Source organism: Coregonus clupeaformis, chromosome 30, assembly GCF_020615455.1.
Source record: "Coregonus clupeaformis isolate EN_2021a chromosome 30, ASM2061545v1, whole genome shotgun sequence".
Taxonomy (NCBI): domain Eukaryota; kingdom Metazoa; phylum Chordata; class Actinopteri; order Salmoniformes; family Salmonidae; genus Coregonus; species Coregonus clupeaformis.
Window position 1 is genome coordinate 7,996,592 of NC_059221.1, and position 17,430 is coordinate 8,014,021.

At 40.6% G+C, this 17,430-nt stretch overlaps 1 protein-coding gene across 2 annotated transcripts in view; it reads right to left on the reverse strand.

The window, feature by feature from the left end:
• The window catches only part of LOC121546009 (calsyntenin-1), a 119,949-nt gene extending 106,515 nt beyond the window's left edge, over positions 1 to 13,434 (reverse strand). For both annotated transcript variants that reach the window (XM_041856971.2, XM_041856970.2), the window contains exon 1: positions 12,997 to 13,434. In XM_041856971.2, the coding sequence (XP_041712905.1) occupies positions 12,997 to 13,078 (82 nt within the window). In that variant the 5' untranslated portion in view covers positions 13,079 to 13,434. The remainder of the gene's footprint in view (positions 1 to 12,996) is intronic.
• Positions 13,435 to 17,430: the final 3,996 nt, after the last annotated feature.

The window sequence follows — 17,430 nt, forward strand, 5'->3', positions numbered from 1 at the left end:
TAGGCCTAATGAAAAATAATATAGTAACGTATTTAAATGTAGCAATTCAACAACAAACACCATTTAGCCTGCACATCTTTTAGGCCTACAGCATGTCATTGCCTCATTGCTCAAGAGGTTTGCAAGTGATTTCCATTTTTCGAATGGTTGTGAATTCCTTTGGGTTTTCTTTTTCACCGTGCTCATCTCTCGGTTTGTCCTGTGCAACTATTTGCAATGCATCAGTGCAACGATGTTATCATAACCGGCCAAAAGTGATCACACCATTGCACTCTCTCCTCAACTTTCCCCAACTCTATGCTGTAGGCCTGTTTAACATTTAGCAAGAGCAAGCCTGCTTCTTTCACCTAATAGGCTATTATGTCTAGTATACAATACATGTCCTATAGCTTTTGTAATCTATAGCTTTTCCTGGGATTTCACGAGAAGAGGAATGGCCTATTGCGGAGAGGCTTGTATAGCCTATAGCCTGTTGCGCAAGGGAAAAGCTGGAAGAGAAAATTGTAACACAGGGAATAAATACACAATGAGCAATGATAGCTTGGCTATATACATGGGGTAACAGTACCGAGTCGATGTGCAGGTGTACGAAGTAATTGAGGTAGATACAGCTGAAGTCTGAAGTTTACATACACCTTAGCAAAATACATTTAACAATGTTCACAATTCACAATTCCTGACATTTAATCAAAGTAATAATTCCCTGTCTTAGGTCAGTAAGGATCACCACTTTATTTTAAGAACTTGAAATGTCAGAATAATAGTAGAGAGAATGATTTATTTCAGCTTTTATTTCTTTCATCACATTCCCAGTGGGTCAGAAGTTTACATACACTCAATTAGTATTGGTAGCATTGCCTTTAAATTGTTTAACTTGGGTCAAACGTTTCGGGTAGCCTTCCACAATAAGTTGGGTGTATTTTGGCCCATTCCTCCTGACAGAGCTGGTGTAACTGAGTCAGGTTTGTAGGCCTCCTTGCTCGCACATGCTTTTTCAGTTCTGCCCACAAATATTCCATAGGATTGAGGTCAGGACTTTGTGATGGCCACTCCAATACCTTGACTTTGTTGACCTTAAGCCATTATGCCACAACTTTGGAAGTATGCTTGGGGTCATTGCCCATTTGGAAGACCCATTTGCGACCAAGCTTTAACTTCCTGACTAATGTCTTGAGATGTTGCTTCAATATATCCACATAATTTTCCTTCCTCATGATGCCATCTATTTTGTGAAGTGCACCAGGCCCTCCTGCAGCAAAGCACCCCCACAGCATGATGCTGCCACCCCCGTGCTTCACGGTTGGGATGGTGTTCTTCAGCTTGCAAGCCACCCCCTTTTTCTTCCAAACAAAACGATGGTCATTATGGCCAAAGAGTTCTGTTTTTGTTTCATCAGACCAGAGGACATTTCTCCAAAAAGTACCATCTTTGTCCCCATGTGCAGTTGCAAACTGTAGTCTGGCTTTTTTATGGCGGTTTTGGAGCAGCCTTTCAGGTTATGTCGATATAGGACCCGTTTTACTGTGGACATAGATACTTTTGTACCCGTTTCCTACAGCATCTTCACAAGGTCCTTTGCTGTTGTTCTGGGATTGATTTGCACTTTTCACACCAAAGTACATTCATTTCTAGGAGACAGAACGCGTCTTTTTCCTTAGCGGGTTGACGGCTGCGTGGTCCCATGATGCTTATACTTGCGTACTATTGTTTGTGCAGATGAACGTGGTACCTTCAGACATTTGGAAATTGCTCTCAAGGATGAACCAGACTTGTGGAGGGCTACAATAATTTTTCTGAGGTCTTGGCTGATTTCTTTTGATTTTCCCATGATGTCAAGCAAAGAGGCACTGAGTTTGAAGGTAGGCCTTGAAATACAGCCACAGGTACACCTCCAATTGACTCAAATGATGTCAATTAGCCTATCAGAAGCTTCTAAAGCCATGACATCATTTTCTGGAATTTTCCAAGCTGTTTAAAGGCACAGTCAACTCAGTGTATGTAAACTTCTGACCCACTGGAATTGTGATACAGTGAATTCTAAGTGAAATAATCTGTCTGTAAACAATTGTTGGAAAAATTACTTGTGTCATGCACAAAGTAGATGTCCTAACCGACTTGCCAAAACTATAGTTTGTTAACAAGAAATGTGTGGAGTGGTTGAAAAACAAGTTTTAATGACTCCAACCTAAGTGTATGTAAACTTCCGACTTCAACTGTATGTACATAAAGTTATTAGGTAGGGGTAAATTGACTAGGCAACAGGATAGGCCTAGGCCTGTTGCCTAGGCCAACGTTTTTAAACAATTAACCTATACCTGGCCTACAACAACCGTGCAATCAGGAATGTATTATTGTCCATAGGTAGACTGCAGTGACGTATGCTAATTTGAATAACTGCTCACACGTCCTGTTTTGTTTCATGCCGAAATAACTGCCCAACAGCCTAGGCCTGATTATGCAACCATTTGGATCAGTTTGGGTCTATTCTCAACAGTTTAGAAGGTTCAGAAAGGTACATTAGCAGGCCACTCATATTGTGTAGGTCAGGATGTAGCCCGGTGTTAAGATAGGCCTAATATAGGAAAATATGGGCTTCCGCCTGTTAATGCTGTAGCCTATTTTACATTCAGCTATCAAGCGCAAGCGTGCATCTCTCCTCCAATAGGCTATTAGTAGGCTAAAGAAAATATGTCAAAATAAGTGTCCAACAAGCGTTTGTAGTGTGGCTTTTCCTGGGACTCGACAAGATTTAAAAGGAATAGCCGTGGCAAGAGAAGCCAGGTGCATAATTGCGCAATACAACAATGAAGACAGACAGGCTCGAGATGTAGCCTATAGCCTAAATTAGGAAGCTTATGCATATTAGCCCATAATTCATAAACTCAATGTTAGGCTTAATACTGCAGTGAATATATCCAGTCAATTTACACAGCGAAATAAAAAAAGGTTTAGGCTATAAGATAATGAAATCATAGGTAGCCTATACTACATGCGCTCCCTCCCAGTCCCCACAGGTACGCAGTTCGAAAAGCTACCCTATTGTTTCAGTTTTTTAGGGACAAGAAATGTATCCTACCAAGACTACAACAACACAATGTAATGAAGAATGTGATTTTTGTTTTCAATTGAGTACAAAACTAGGCTGTAAACTGCAGTGAATAGCCTATGTCATTTGAATAACAGCTCAAAGCCTGGCGTTTTGAATGAATATTCATTTAGAAATATCTTAATCTAGCCTGCCTGATTTGGATCAGTTATGGGGGTTTTCTCGGCAGTTTAGCCTACAAGGTCCAGGCACATTAGCAGGACAGTAATATGGTGTATTTTGTCATGATTTATCAGCTAACAGAAACATGCTAATGCAGGGATTTCTAGTGGCGCGCATATGAATGATGATAAGTTGTATACATAGTTTCCACGTTTGGCTTCCGTGTTTTAAAAGCATTCGAAAATGAGGTAGATAGCTCCTCCCACCAGCCTCCTCTGCTGTAAACTGACCCTGGTTTCAGTGCTGAATGATGGCATGCAATATTGTTAATGAATGTTACAATGGCATAGGGACACAATCTGGCTATTGTTACCTGTACTAGGGGTGTGATTAGGGCTGTTACGGTGACCGTATTACCGCCACACCGGCGGTCACGAGTCATGACGGCAGTCAAATTCCAGGTGAACGTTTAGTCACGATAATTAGGCTTCTCCATGCTCTGATGCTGCTGATGGTCATTAGAAGCCTACCAAACTTGCTAACTGCCTGGTACTCAGCACTCTATTGTCCCTCTAATCACTCTGACATCAATGCAAATGTGATCGAAAATCTAATCAAAAAACATTAATGAGAGCCCATGAGCTCATGTTGCGCAACATTTCTATAGGCTATGCAATTGCGTGATGGCCTCTATTAAAAAGAGGATCCCAGCAGCTTTCTATAGGAAAGGCCTACTCTATTTATCAACTTTCCTAATATTAAGCACATTGCTTCTCTTTACAACAGGAGAAAAGTGTCACACCCTGATCTGTTTCATGTCTTTGTGATTGTCTTCACCCCCCTCCATGTGTCGCCCATCTTCCCCATTACCCCCATTGTATTAATACTGGTGTTCTCTGTTACCAGTTTGTTTTGTTTCGTCAAGCCTACCAGCGTTTTTCCCCTTGCTCCTGTCTTTTTCAAGTTCCTGTTTTCTAGTTTTCCCAGTTTTTACCATTCTGCCTGCCCTGACCCTGAGACTGCCTGCCGTTCTGTACCTTTTGGACTCCGATCTGGATTACTGACCTCTGCCTGCCCTTGACCGGTCTTTTGCCTGCCCCCTCTTTTATGTAATAAACTTTTGTTACTTCGACACTGTCTGCATCTGGGTCTTCTCCTGAAACGTGATAGTATGAACTGGCCATGACTGACCCAGCAGACACTGACCACTTTTTGGTTTACTACATGATTCCACGTGTGTTATTTCATAGTTTTGATGTCTGCACTATTATTCTACAATAAAGAAAAACCCTGAAATGAGTAGGTCTCCAAACTTTTGTACTTGTTGAAGCACCTTTGGCAGCGATTACAGCCTTGATTCATATTGGGTATGACGCAACAAGCTTGGCACACCTGTATTTGGGGAGTTTCTTCCAGTCTTCTCTGCAGATCTTCTCAAGCTCTGTCAGGTTGGATAGAGAGAGTAGCTGCACAGCTATTTTCAGGTCTCTCCAGAGATGTTCGTTCGGGTTCAAGACCGGGCTCTGGCTGGGCCACTCAAGGACATTCAGAGACTTCTCCAGAAGCCACTCCTGCGTTGTCTTGGCTGTGTACTTAGGGTCGTTGTCCTGTTGGAAGGTGAACCTTCGCCCCTGTCTGAGGTCCTGAGTTCTCTGGAGCAGGTTTTCATCAAGGATCTGTGTACTTTGCTCCATTCCTCTTTCCCTCGATCCTGACTAGTCTCCCAGTCCCTGCCACTGAAAAACATCCCCACAGCATGATGCTGCCACCACCATGCTTCACCGTAGGGATGGTGCCACGTTTCCTCCAGACGTGACGCTTGGCATTGAGGCCAAAGTGTTCAATCTTGGTTTCATCAGACCAGAGAATCTTGTTTCTCATGGTCCGAGAGTCTTTAGGTGCCTTTTGGCAAACTCCAAGCGGGCTGTCATGTGCCTTTTACTGAGGAGTGGCTTCTGTCTGGCCACTCTACCATAAAGGCCTGATTGGTGGAGTGCTGCAGAGATGGTTGTCCTTCTGGAAGGTTCTCCCATCTCCACAGAGGAACTCTGGAGCTCTGTCAGAGTGACCATCGGGTTCTTGGTCACCTCTCTGACCAAGGCCCAAGCCATGAGGTCGAAGGAAATGTTTTGGTACCCTTCCACAGATCTGTGCCTCGACACAATCCTGTCTCAGAGCTCTTCGACCTCATGGCTTGGTTTTTGCTCTGACATGCACTGCCAATTGTGGGACCGTATATACACACACACACACACACACACACACACACACAGGTGTGTGCCTTTCCAAATAATTTCAAATCAATTGAATTTACCACAGGTGGACTCCAATCAAGTTGTAGAAACATCAAGGATGATCAATGGAAACAGGATGCACCTCAGCTCAATTTTGAGTCTCATAGCAAAGGGTCTGAATACTTATGTAAATAAGGTATCCGTTTTTTATTTTGAATACATTTGCTAAAATTTCTAAAATCCTGTTTTCGCTTTGTCATTATAGGGTATTATGTGTAGATTGCTGAGGATTTTGTATTTTATTTAATCCATTTTAGAATAATGCTGTCTATTTACCACCACAAACCGATGCTGACACTAAGACCGCACTCACAGAGCTGTATAGGGCCATAAACAAACAAGACTATCGCCCCGTAGCACTCACATCTATAGCCATTAAATGTTTTGAAAGGCTGGTAATGGTTCATATCAACACCATCATCCGAGACACCCTGGACCCACTATAATTAGCATAACGCCATGGACCCACTATAATTAGCATAACGCCCCAACAGATAATGCAATCTCTGAACACCTCCCTCTGTAACTGGATCTTGGACTTCCAGATGGGCCACCCCCAGGCAGTGAGGGTAGGCAACAACACATCGACCATGCTGACCATCAACACAGGCCCCGCAGGGGTGTGTGCTTAGTCCCCTCCTCTACTCCCTGTTCACGCACGACTCCAACACCATCATCAAGTTTGCTGACGAGGTCAGAGACCTGGCAGTGTGGTGCCAGGACAACAACCTCTCCCTCAACGTCAGCAAGACAAAGGAGCTGATCATGGACTACAGGAAACAAAGGGGCGAGCGCGATCCACATCGATGGGGCTGTAGTGGAGCGGGTCAAGAGCTTCAAGTATTTATTTTCATTTACTATTTTAGGGTTATTTTGAGATGTATTACACTACTTTCAAGAGTGAACTATTTTAATGTAGTTATTTTCTAAATTGTGTTAATGTTGTGATGTCATCAACGGTAACCATGTTTTTACTCTTCAGTTTGCTCAAAGCGTGATGAGGAGAGGTATGGGTTCGATTCCCACGGGGGGCCAGTATGAAAAAAATTAAATAATGTATGCACTCACTAACTAAGTCGCTTTGGATAAGAGCGTCTGCTAAATGCCTAAAATGTAAATGTAAAATGTATGTGTTTATGTATGATCCGGTTTTTTGAATGCACATGTTCACAAATGCACAAAAAAGACAAGCAAAAATTATATCGGCATTGATTTAGTATTGTTGCACTACTGTTTGTAAGAATATAGATTAACGTGAATGGGGATAATTTTCGAGTGCAACTTTGATTGCAACTTTGCAAGGCTAGCCTAGCTACCGTTAGCTTTGGTTACGGGAGAGGGTCTCTTTCAGGTGAAGACAGCGTGAGTTCTCTGAAGATTAACGTTTGTCTTGCATTTGTATCCATTCCATGCCAGTATGTTGTGAAATGTGACTTTTGTATTGCATGTTTAATGTGCCTAGTTAGCAGTCGTTCATTTTGTTAGCTTAGTGAGTAAGAGCGTTGTGCCAGTAACCGAAAGGTCGCTGGTTCTAATCCCCGAGCCGACTAGGTGAAAAATCTGTCGATGTGTCCTTAAGCAAGGCACTTAACCCTAATTGCTCCTGTATGTCGCTCTGGATAAGAGCGTCTGCTAAATGACTAAAATGTAAATGTAAAAATGTTACCTGTCCAGTCATGTCAAAAATGGCATTGTTGCCTTATTAGTATGCCTCAGGTATAATGGTACAATAGTACACTCAAATAAATATTTAGCACTTATTAGCAAATTATTAGTGTATTGGTGTACAATGTTTTATAAAAATGAAATGAGTCTTTTGAAAATATTAACATGTATATTTTGTACAATGCATTTTTGTTGATGTGGAGTTTGCTCAAAGCGTGATGAGGAGTGGCAAACTTGTGTACGAGAGTCCAGATGGCAGCATTAACGTTTGCCTTGCATTTGTATCCATTCCATGCAGTCATTAAAAGGCGAGACAACCGGCAGAATTGTGTCTAGATCCTTCCCTTCCACCTACACCTCACCAGAACACAACGCAGAAAGGTACCGGTACAGAACCAGTTACACACTGGACTCTAACCACACACTCACACTGACACCCTAACGCACACATATACACTATATTACGCCCACACAAACACACACACACAACATGCGCACACACGCCACACGCTACTGCTACGGTCTATTATTTATCCTGTTGCCTAGTCACTTTACCCATACTATATGTACATAGCTACCTCGTACCCCTGCACAGACTCGTTACTGGTACTCCCTGTATATAGCCATGTTATTTTTATTCGTTATTGTTATTCACTGTGTATTTATTACTTGTGTCACTATTTATATTTTTTATTAAATGTTTTCTTTATCTTTAACTACGCAAACATGAACACAGACATGAGTCAGACACGTGTGAAGTTTCACATGTACATTTGAGGTGTTTTTCCCTCATGTGAAAAAAAAGATCCCCACGTGCCATTTTTTCCCCACACATTTAATGTTCACATTAAAAGGAAAATTGCAGGAAAGAGGGAGGCATTTTATTTAATCGCATTATCATAAACAAAAAAATCCACTTACAATTCATTTTCTTCACATTTTAAAATTATTTCCTTGCAATATTTTGTTTTGTTATCAATACTTTTGGATTTACATGTGAAACTGCAAATTAGAATTTCACTTTCATATGTGGAATTGCAAGTTCACATGTGAAAATCAGAATGCAAGTGGAATTCTTTCATATGTGAAACTGCAAATGTATGTAAAACTGCATTTCCGATTTTTACGTGAAAGTATTAAACATGTGAAAACTGACATTACAAAAAAATGTATTCTCCTCACGTGAAAAAGTGGCGTTAACATGTGAACTCTAAATTTAATACATGTGAAAATATGGTTTCACGTGTGAAATGTAAATTCAACACGTGAAAACAGCTATTTAAATGTGAAAATCCAATTTCACACTTGAAACTGCACATTTGACGTGTTATTTTGTGAGGGAACTCAAGAGTTCTTTACTGTCACGTGACTTCAAAGCCAGTACCTTGTGTTCTCTTTGCATACAGTAGTGAAACAAGCACACCATACCTTGTCAATGCATCATACCCATACAATCAAAAAAAGTAGCTACACAAAGACCAGAGGATATTTCTAAAAGTCAGGAAATGACCTTCAAGTGGACAAAATGGCAACACCTTCGAAACATAACAGTAATAACAACTCAAATCTATTGATTGAATGAGCAATATGAATTGCTTCATGGTCTATTGCAAAGTGAGAAAAGAGCATGAGCATGTCATGATCATCACACAAGCATGCAACAGAGCACAAATATTGTTTATTTTTTTAGGTCGGTTCGGTTTCGGTTCGATTATAAAAAAATAATCACGGTTTTCGATGTATTTACTTTTACATTAAATGCGCTATGCATTATGTGGGTTCAATGCTGTAACAACACAGAATAAAACAATTCATCAGAATCACCTTTATTTGCCAAGCAAATTCACACATACAAATTTTACTTAGTGATATGGTGCTGCTAGTGATTGACAACATTTATAGACAGAATACAAACAGCAGAGTTTAAACAACGTTTTACATACACTAACGTTCAAAAGTTTGGGGTCACTTAGAAATGTCCTTGTTTTCGAAAGAAAACGCTCCAGATACTCAACTAGTCTCAAGAAGGCCAGTTTTATTGCTTCTTTAAATCAGCACAACAGTTTGCAGCTGTGCTAACATAATTGCAAAAGGGTTTTAGCCTTTTAAAATTATAAACTTTGATTAGCAAACACAACGCCATTGGAACACAGGACTGATGGTTGCTGATAATGGGCCTCTGTACGCCTATGTAGATTTCCCATTAAAAAATAAAAATCAGCTGTTTCCAGCTACAATAGCCATTTACAACATTAACAATGTCTACGCTGTATTTCTGATCAATGATGTTACTTTAATGGACAAAAAATATGATTTTCTTTTGAAAACAAGGACATTTCTAAGTGACCCCAAACTTTTGAAAAGTAGTGTACATTATATACAACTGGTTAAAGTGAGCATAGAACTATAAGAGAATGAACAGATATACAAATATACTCTGTGTATACGGTTGATATACAGTGGATGTACACAAATGTACAGTATCAATATGAATATATCATCATGCAAAGAGATGAACAGAGTGCAATTGCAGAATAATGCAGTTATTTTGTGTACAGTTCAGAGATGACTATGTGCAGCATAGAGTGCATAGTCCTTTAGTCTATAGGCCATATGGCCGGTTGGTGAGGGCCACAGCCCAGGGGAAGAAACCTTTCAGGTGGCGGGAGATTTTGGTCATGAGTGACCTGAACCTCCTACCAGAGGTAGGAGGGGTGACCGGTGTGGGAGGGGTCGGCGATGATCTTTCCTGCACGCTTGCTTGTCGTGCAGGACCTCGATGGAAGGCAGGTGGCAGCCGATGACCCTCTCTGCAGACCGGACAATGCGTTGCAGTTTGCCCTTGCAGCGGGTAGACAAACGCAGACCCAAACCATACAGTGATAGAGGAGTTGAGGATGGACTCAACGATTGAAGCTTAAAACAGGATCAGGATTGACTGTGAAATTGAGTTCTCTCATCTGCTGCAAGTAGTACATCCGCTGGTGTGCCTTCTTGCTGACCGCTGTGATGTTGTCCTCCCACTTGAAGTTGTGGGAGATGATGGTCCCCAGGAATTTGAATGATTCAGCCGTGCGAACAGCTGAGCCATCAATCTCGAGGGGGAGAGATGGTGGGGCGGTTTTGTCTGTGTTGAGTTCCAGGATACTGCAACTGCACACCAGGGCACCAGCAGGTCAATCTCTCCACGGTACATGGAGTCATCACCAGAGTGGTGTCATCTGCAAACTTGAGTAGTTTGACAGATGCGTTGTTGGAGGTGCAGTCATTGGTGTCAGTGAGGGATAAAGACTCCGAAAGGTAATAAAAGTCCCATGATGGTAGTGACTGCCTATTACTGCTTATCACTTATTAACCATCATTTATTTATACTTCAATAAAATATTCCAGTTGTTGTGTATATTACATTAGTTTTATTTGATGACTTTATTATTTCATTCCAAGTCATCATCTCTATAGAGCTGCTGCCTATGCTGTCTGACAAAATCACTATTTTAGTAGTTCTTCAAAGTAAATAAGGCATACTTTTATGACTGCTGAATAACAACTATCAATCACTTAGATCATGTATTTTCAGGTAGCGATACCTCGCTCTCTATCCCTATTGATCGTGCATTCTTCCCTCTCTTTTACGTAGCATAAAAGAAACACTGACAGGACAAGGTGGCGCGCAATGGATTATGGTCATTGTAGTTAATCACCATGTTTTTTTTCTGCGCTAAACTATGTAGAACATTGGCCTGTTGGAAACTACAACTCCCTACTGGGCAAAAACTGGTTGACACAACATTGTTTCCACGTTATTTCAACCAAAAAAGTCAACGTGACGACGTTGAATCAACGTGGAAAACTGATTGGATTTGAAAAAAAGTAATCAAAGTAATGGAAATCCATATTTTTTTCAGCCAACTTTTAACCTACATTTAACAATTTTTGTTGATTTCAAGTTGAATTCACGTTAGTAGACAACTCAACCAAATGTAAATCAAAACTAGATGTTGAACTGACGTCTCTGCCCAGTGTTGGGCTTAACTGCGCATGTTGTGTTCTGTTCTGATGCGCACCTGCCTTAAGGCCACTACACACTTCACGCAAATAGAGCGTCGTATATGTTCCGTTGCCAAATTTTGCCACACAAAAGTACAGATGTAGGACCTTAATTTGAGACAGTTTGCTACAGCAGGAAAATAATCCTGCAGCAACAGGAAATGTGAATTATTACGTGTATTATAATTAATGGAAACTTTTGTAGGGGTTGATACATTTTTCATTAGGGCAAATCAAGTCTGACATTTTAAAGTGGAAATTACAAACTTTAGAATCCGTTTTAAACCTCAAATACATTACAAGTTTGCATTTCCTGCTGCACAGGACAATTCTCAGCAACAAAAGAGTGATCAAATTAAAGATCTTACATCTGTACATAGAAGTATGTGTGAAAACAATACTCAGTCACTGCGTTTGCATAGTTTGCATGAAGTGTGTAGGGCCCTTTAAAGGCCCAGTGCAGAAATTATGAAAATTATGATAATGCCCTTTTACTGTTTGAAAAGACCACCTGAAATTTCAGTCTGTTTTGGTGTGATGGCCTGCCTGGTGATATCACCAGGCGGTAAATTAGTTAATAGACCAATAAGAAAGAGAGTTCCAAACCTCCCTGCAAATAACAGCTAGTTTTCAGTTTCCCCTCCCACTCAGACCACTCCCAGACAGTCCTAGCTAAATTCTTGCTTGAGAAATTGCTCTTTGCTAAGAAGCTTATTATTATTTATATTTTTTTACCATTTTAATTGAAAACAAATCACAGTAAGGCACTTAATTGTTACACAGAAATTATTTGATATTGAGATAAAAACGGCTGCATTGGCCCTTTAACATGAAAAAGTAGGCTACATTTAGATCGTTCACACTGAGAGGTCACTGGATAAAAGTCCTTATGTAACCAATAAATTAATACTGGAGAGGTCTTCAAGGCATTCAGTTTTGGCAAGCTATTTCTTCTTGTGTCCAATCCATTAATCATATTTTGGGGATTTCAGTGTGGCCCGCTGATACACCTGCAGCTGCAGCATTGTACTATTAGTAATAACACATACATGTTCAAATCCAGCCACAAATGGTGCTTGTGAGGACGGTCTGTAATGCATAGCTAACAAGCGAGGATCATACATTGTGCCCCACAGCGTTGGAAAACGATTGTTCGAGGTATTTAAACAAGCACCTACATCAGGACATTAGGGTAAAGTTTATTTATTTTTTCACACAAGTGCTATTGAACAATACAAACAGGTGAATGAAACGCTAACCATAGTATGGGCTCTGATAGGCTATATGAAATCAAATGCTTATGCCAGTGTGTTTTGGCAAGTTTAATTGTTTCTATGCAGATACAATAGATAGGTACCCAATATAGCCTTGATGGCAGAGGGGAGAAACAACCTCGTTCATCCATGCAGATATGGGCTAATGATTTCATGATAGCCTACTCATTTACATTTTAGTATCACCAGTGATGATGCAAAATGCAAACAATTTAAGTTTAGTTTGATGGCATTTTTAATATAGCTACAAAGTCGCGTGATGATGCACTGACAGACAGAGACGGATACTTTGTAGCAAGGGACATCCATCCGCTATGGCAATCAGTAGCCTAGGGCAGGTTGACCATACATCCCTTGGGAATTACATATAATCTGGGTTCTTTATTGTAGCCTATTATAATAAACAATGTGTAGGCTAGACGGAGCATTGGCCTTAATTTTCCTTAAATGGAGATTGTTCGTTCGCCCGAACAGATAGACAGACAATACGAGATAAACCCTGGCTTACCTTTGGCTGCCTCCACTGCACATAATAGTCCAAGGACGACTCTGACAATGGATGCAACATGTTTATACCTTCGGAACTGCATCCCGAATGAGTTAAATAAATCACGGGGAAATAAAAACAACTTTCTTATATCCTCCCCTATAATAAAATATATCTCACTCAAGAAGAAAAAAAAACATAAGAAGTATTCGGCAACCGTGATAGTCCTAAAATGGCCGTCGCCAGCGCTGCTCTGCCTAGGAGTTGCTGAAGCATGCCAAATCTTACAACGCCTGGATAGGTATAGGTATTTTATGTATCAACTAACACGTCATAATGTTATAGCAATCTGTCAATCGATGACACGGTCAATGACGTTGCACGCAGCCATTGGTTGATGCAAGCAACGTCTGAGCAGGAGAACGCGACCATTCGTTTCCATCACCACTCTTTCTTGCAGTTTTGCAGTTGTGTCCTTTGGGACCGATGGCTAGTGACGTCAACAATGTTATTGTGGGAGTGCTTGCAGCTAGTTTAGCAGAGATGGCCGAACTCAGACAGAGGGCGAGAACCAAATGGATGGAGGGGACCATGTCTATGTCTCAGTCCTATGTTCCCACAGCCCTATGTTCCTTCAGTTCCCTCAGCCTCATGTTTCCTCAGCCTCATGTTCCCTCAGCCTCATGTTCCCTCAGCTCTATCTTCTAAACCAGGGATTGGCAACCCAAATGAGAGGACCATCAATAACAGATCAGACGCATGTTTATTGTAACACATCATTTTTCAATAAACGTAATGGACAGGCCATATATAATAAATCTAGGTCATTACCTCGAATATACATTTCCGATCACTGTGACCAAATACATATTCTTTAGAATTTTTTTGGCCTTGCTTATTTGTGCCAAATATGATTGAAATAGCTTCCGTAAATGCCGAGATAAATAACCACTCACCAATGATTCAATATTTCAGTGGGTCCTAGGCCATATCATTTGACATATTTAAGGCAACTATTATAAAAAATAACTTGAGTAGATGCTGAAATAAAACAACAAAAAACGCTATTTGGGCTGCTGTAATATTTACCAAAGGTCAAGGTCATAGTATTTGAATATATTCAGTAGGTTCCATATATACCCTTACATATGTAGATGCTAAAATAATCAGCATTTTCTACCTTATAACAATAAGCTTTTGTGCCAATTTTGATTGAAATTGGTTCAGTGGGTACTGATGGAATATAGGGTTGAGGAAACATAGGGCTGAGGGATAATAGGTTGAGGGAACATAGGGCTGAGGGAACATAGGGCTGAGGGATCATATGATGGACCTCGGATGGGGAGACACAAAGGATGACTAGGACCACAGTCAGGAGGGGATGCCGTTGTTGAGACGTTGGAAATATGTGTGTGTTTTTTTTATTGGGCCTATAATAAGACTTGCCTACAACCTAGTTCCTCTCCTAGGAAGCTCTCTAATGTTTATGATAAATTAAACAAAATAAAACAACTGAATAGGGCGGCTGTTACAATAATACTGTGTCTGAATAGGTCTAATATGCCTAGCCTATCTGTGTTTGTAAAGCAGGCCTAAATAAAGCAAAACACACACACAGACACACCTGTCTTCAATAATGCTTTACTGAGAGGCCATATTCCTTCTTGTAACCTTTCTTTTACCTTTGTGTTCAACCTTTTATGTTTTATTCGCCCCGCAACACAGCAGGTGCACACATCTATCAGTAGGTACCGAGTAGATCTGGCCCAATATCCTTTGTTCATGTTACTAATACAGACCAATTACACGGATGGTTCCTATTTGAGTTTTCCCCACTACGGAGAGAGAGAGAGAGAGAGAGAGAGAGAGAGAGAGCGAGAGAGATAACTGACTCTCACACTGCACAACATTGATCCATTTCATCCAGGAGCCAACTAGGGTTGCATTCCAAATGGCACTCTATTCCCTTTATAGTGCACTACTTTTGACCAGGGCCAATAGGGCTCTGGTCAAAAGTAGTGCACTATATAGGGAATGGGATGCCATTTGGGATGCAAACAAAGTCTGATCGCCTGCCCGGCCTTCATCGTCACCACCTCACCCAACATGACATATTTTTATTATAACATGCATGTCATGGTGTGAGAATAGCAAAGTTCAAAATCACAAATGGGGCGGTGTGCACTCCATTTAATCACCACTTTCTCTGAGATTAAGGTAACACCCTACAGGCAGAGAGGATGTGGTGCAATCAGATAACAATCAGACAAACAACGCCAGAATGAGCACTAATATAAGGCGTCTCAGTGCTCCAATTGCTTTTGCTGAATACGAATAGAATAAAATCGAATTTATATCAGGTTTCAAAAGGCCAAATAATTGATAAAAACACACTGTTTTGCAATGAAGGTCTACAGTAGTCTCAACACCACTCTGTATGGTAGCACCATGGTATAGCCGGAGGACAGCTAGTTTCTGTCCTCTTCTGGGCACACTGACTTCAATACAAAAACTAGGAGGCTCAAGGTTCTCACCCCCTTCCATAGACTTATGTCACCGGTGTGAAATGGCTAGCTAGTTAGCGGTGCGCACTAGTAGCGTTTCAATCGGTGACGTCACTCGCTCTGAGACCTTGAAGTAGTTGTTTCCCTTGCTCTGCAAGGGCAGCGGCTTTTGTGGAGCGACGGGTAATGGTGCTTCGAGGGTGACTGTTGTCGATGTGTGCAGAGGGTCCCTGGTTCAAGCCCAGGTAGGGGCGAGGAGAGGGACGGAAGCAACACTGTTACACTATAATCTTGTCCCCCAACCTCTTGCAGCATGAACTGACATTTTGTCCACCCAGGATCAGAGAATGAATCTAGTACTGAAAGCATAAGTTACAGCTAGTTAGCACTGCAGTGCATAAAATGTGGTGAGTAGTTGACTCAAAGAGAGAGAAAGATAGTAGTTCAACCATTTTGAACAAATCAATTTCTTCAAAAATGAAGAAGAAGCATGAGAGTAGATCTGGCCCAATAAAAATTCCAAAACAATAAAAAAACACAGTAAGAATGTAAGTGGAGTCAAAATGAAAAGAAAAAAGGAGAGCTAGCTATATTTCGTAGTATTTTTTTCACTTTCACTTACTCAGCTAGCTAGCTAGTTTAGCCTACTCAAATACCCAGCTCAAACAGAGAAGGATGCTATGTAAGCAAGCTGACTATGGCTATCCAACACTGGAACAATTCCAAGTCAAGATAAGCTTTTGGTTTTATTAATTTATTGCCACCGGGGCCCGCCGGTGTAACTGCTAAAGTGCTTGCTGACTGTACACTGTACTGCATGATTGTAACGGGTTTACTAATGGGTTAATTCTATTAGCTATGTTGAGTATGATGTTAGATAATATGGTGACAACAATGCAGGCTGTGTGTACCGGTTAGCAGTTATGATATGAAGGTTTGCCTGGTCACAGACAGCTGATGTGTTGCACTGAAGTCCACAAGCGAAGGGAAAGGTGAGAGAGGAGGAGAGCGCATATATGCTAGAAGGAATTACAATGAGCAAAGTGATCATGGTGTTTGTATGTGGCTGCTATGAAAGTGAAATGTTCTTGCGTGTGATCAGGGGTATATTCATTCTGCCGATTCTGTTGAAAAACGTTTTTTAAACTGAAGCAACCGGAATGAAACGGGGATGAACATACCTGAATTTTACCAATAGAAACTCTTGTTTGCTGTTGGACTAATGATTACACACTTCAGTGTTGTGATGCAAAAATTCTAGCTAAATGTATAGCGCATAGAATTAAAAAGGAATTGGCAGACATTATTCATTCTAATCAGTCAGGTTTTTACATGGACGATACATTGGAGATAATATAAGGCAAGTACTGGAAACAATAGAACACTATGAAAAATCTGGGAAACCAGGCCTGCTATTCATAGCTGACTTTGAAAAGGCTTTTGGAGAATATGTTATAAAATGGGTTAAAATCATGTATAGTAACACTAGGTGTAAAATACTAAATAATGGCTATTTCTCCGAAAGTTTTAAACTGTCAAGAGGAGGAAAACAAGGTTGTCCACTATCGGCATATCTATTTATTATGGCCATCAAAATGTTAGCTATTAAAATCAGATCCAACAATAATATCAAGGGATTAGAAATCCAGGGCTTAAAAATAAAGGTGTCATTGTACGCTGATGATTCATGTTTTCTTTTAAATCCACAACTTTAATCCCTCCACAGCCTCATAGAGGATCTAGATACATTCTCTAACCTCTCTGGATTACAACCAAATTATGATAAATGTACTATATTACGTATTGGATCACAAAAAAATACAATTTTTACATTACCATGTAGTTTACCAATAAAATGGTCTGATGGTGATGTGGATATACTTGGAATAGATATCCCAAATGAAATAAATGATCTCACTCCAATACATTTTAATAGAAATTAGCAAAAATA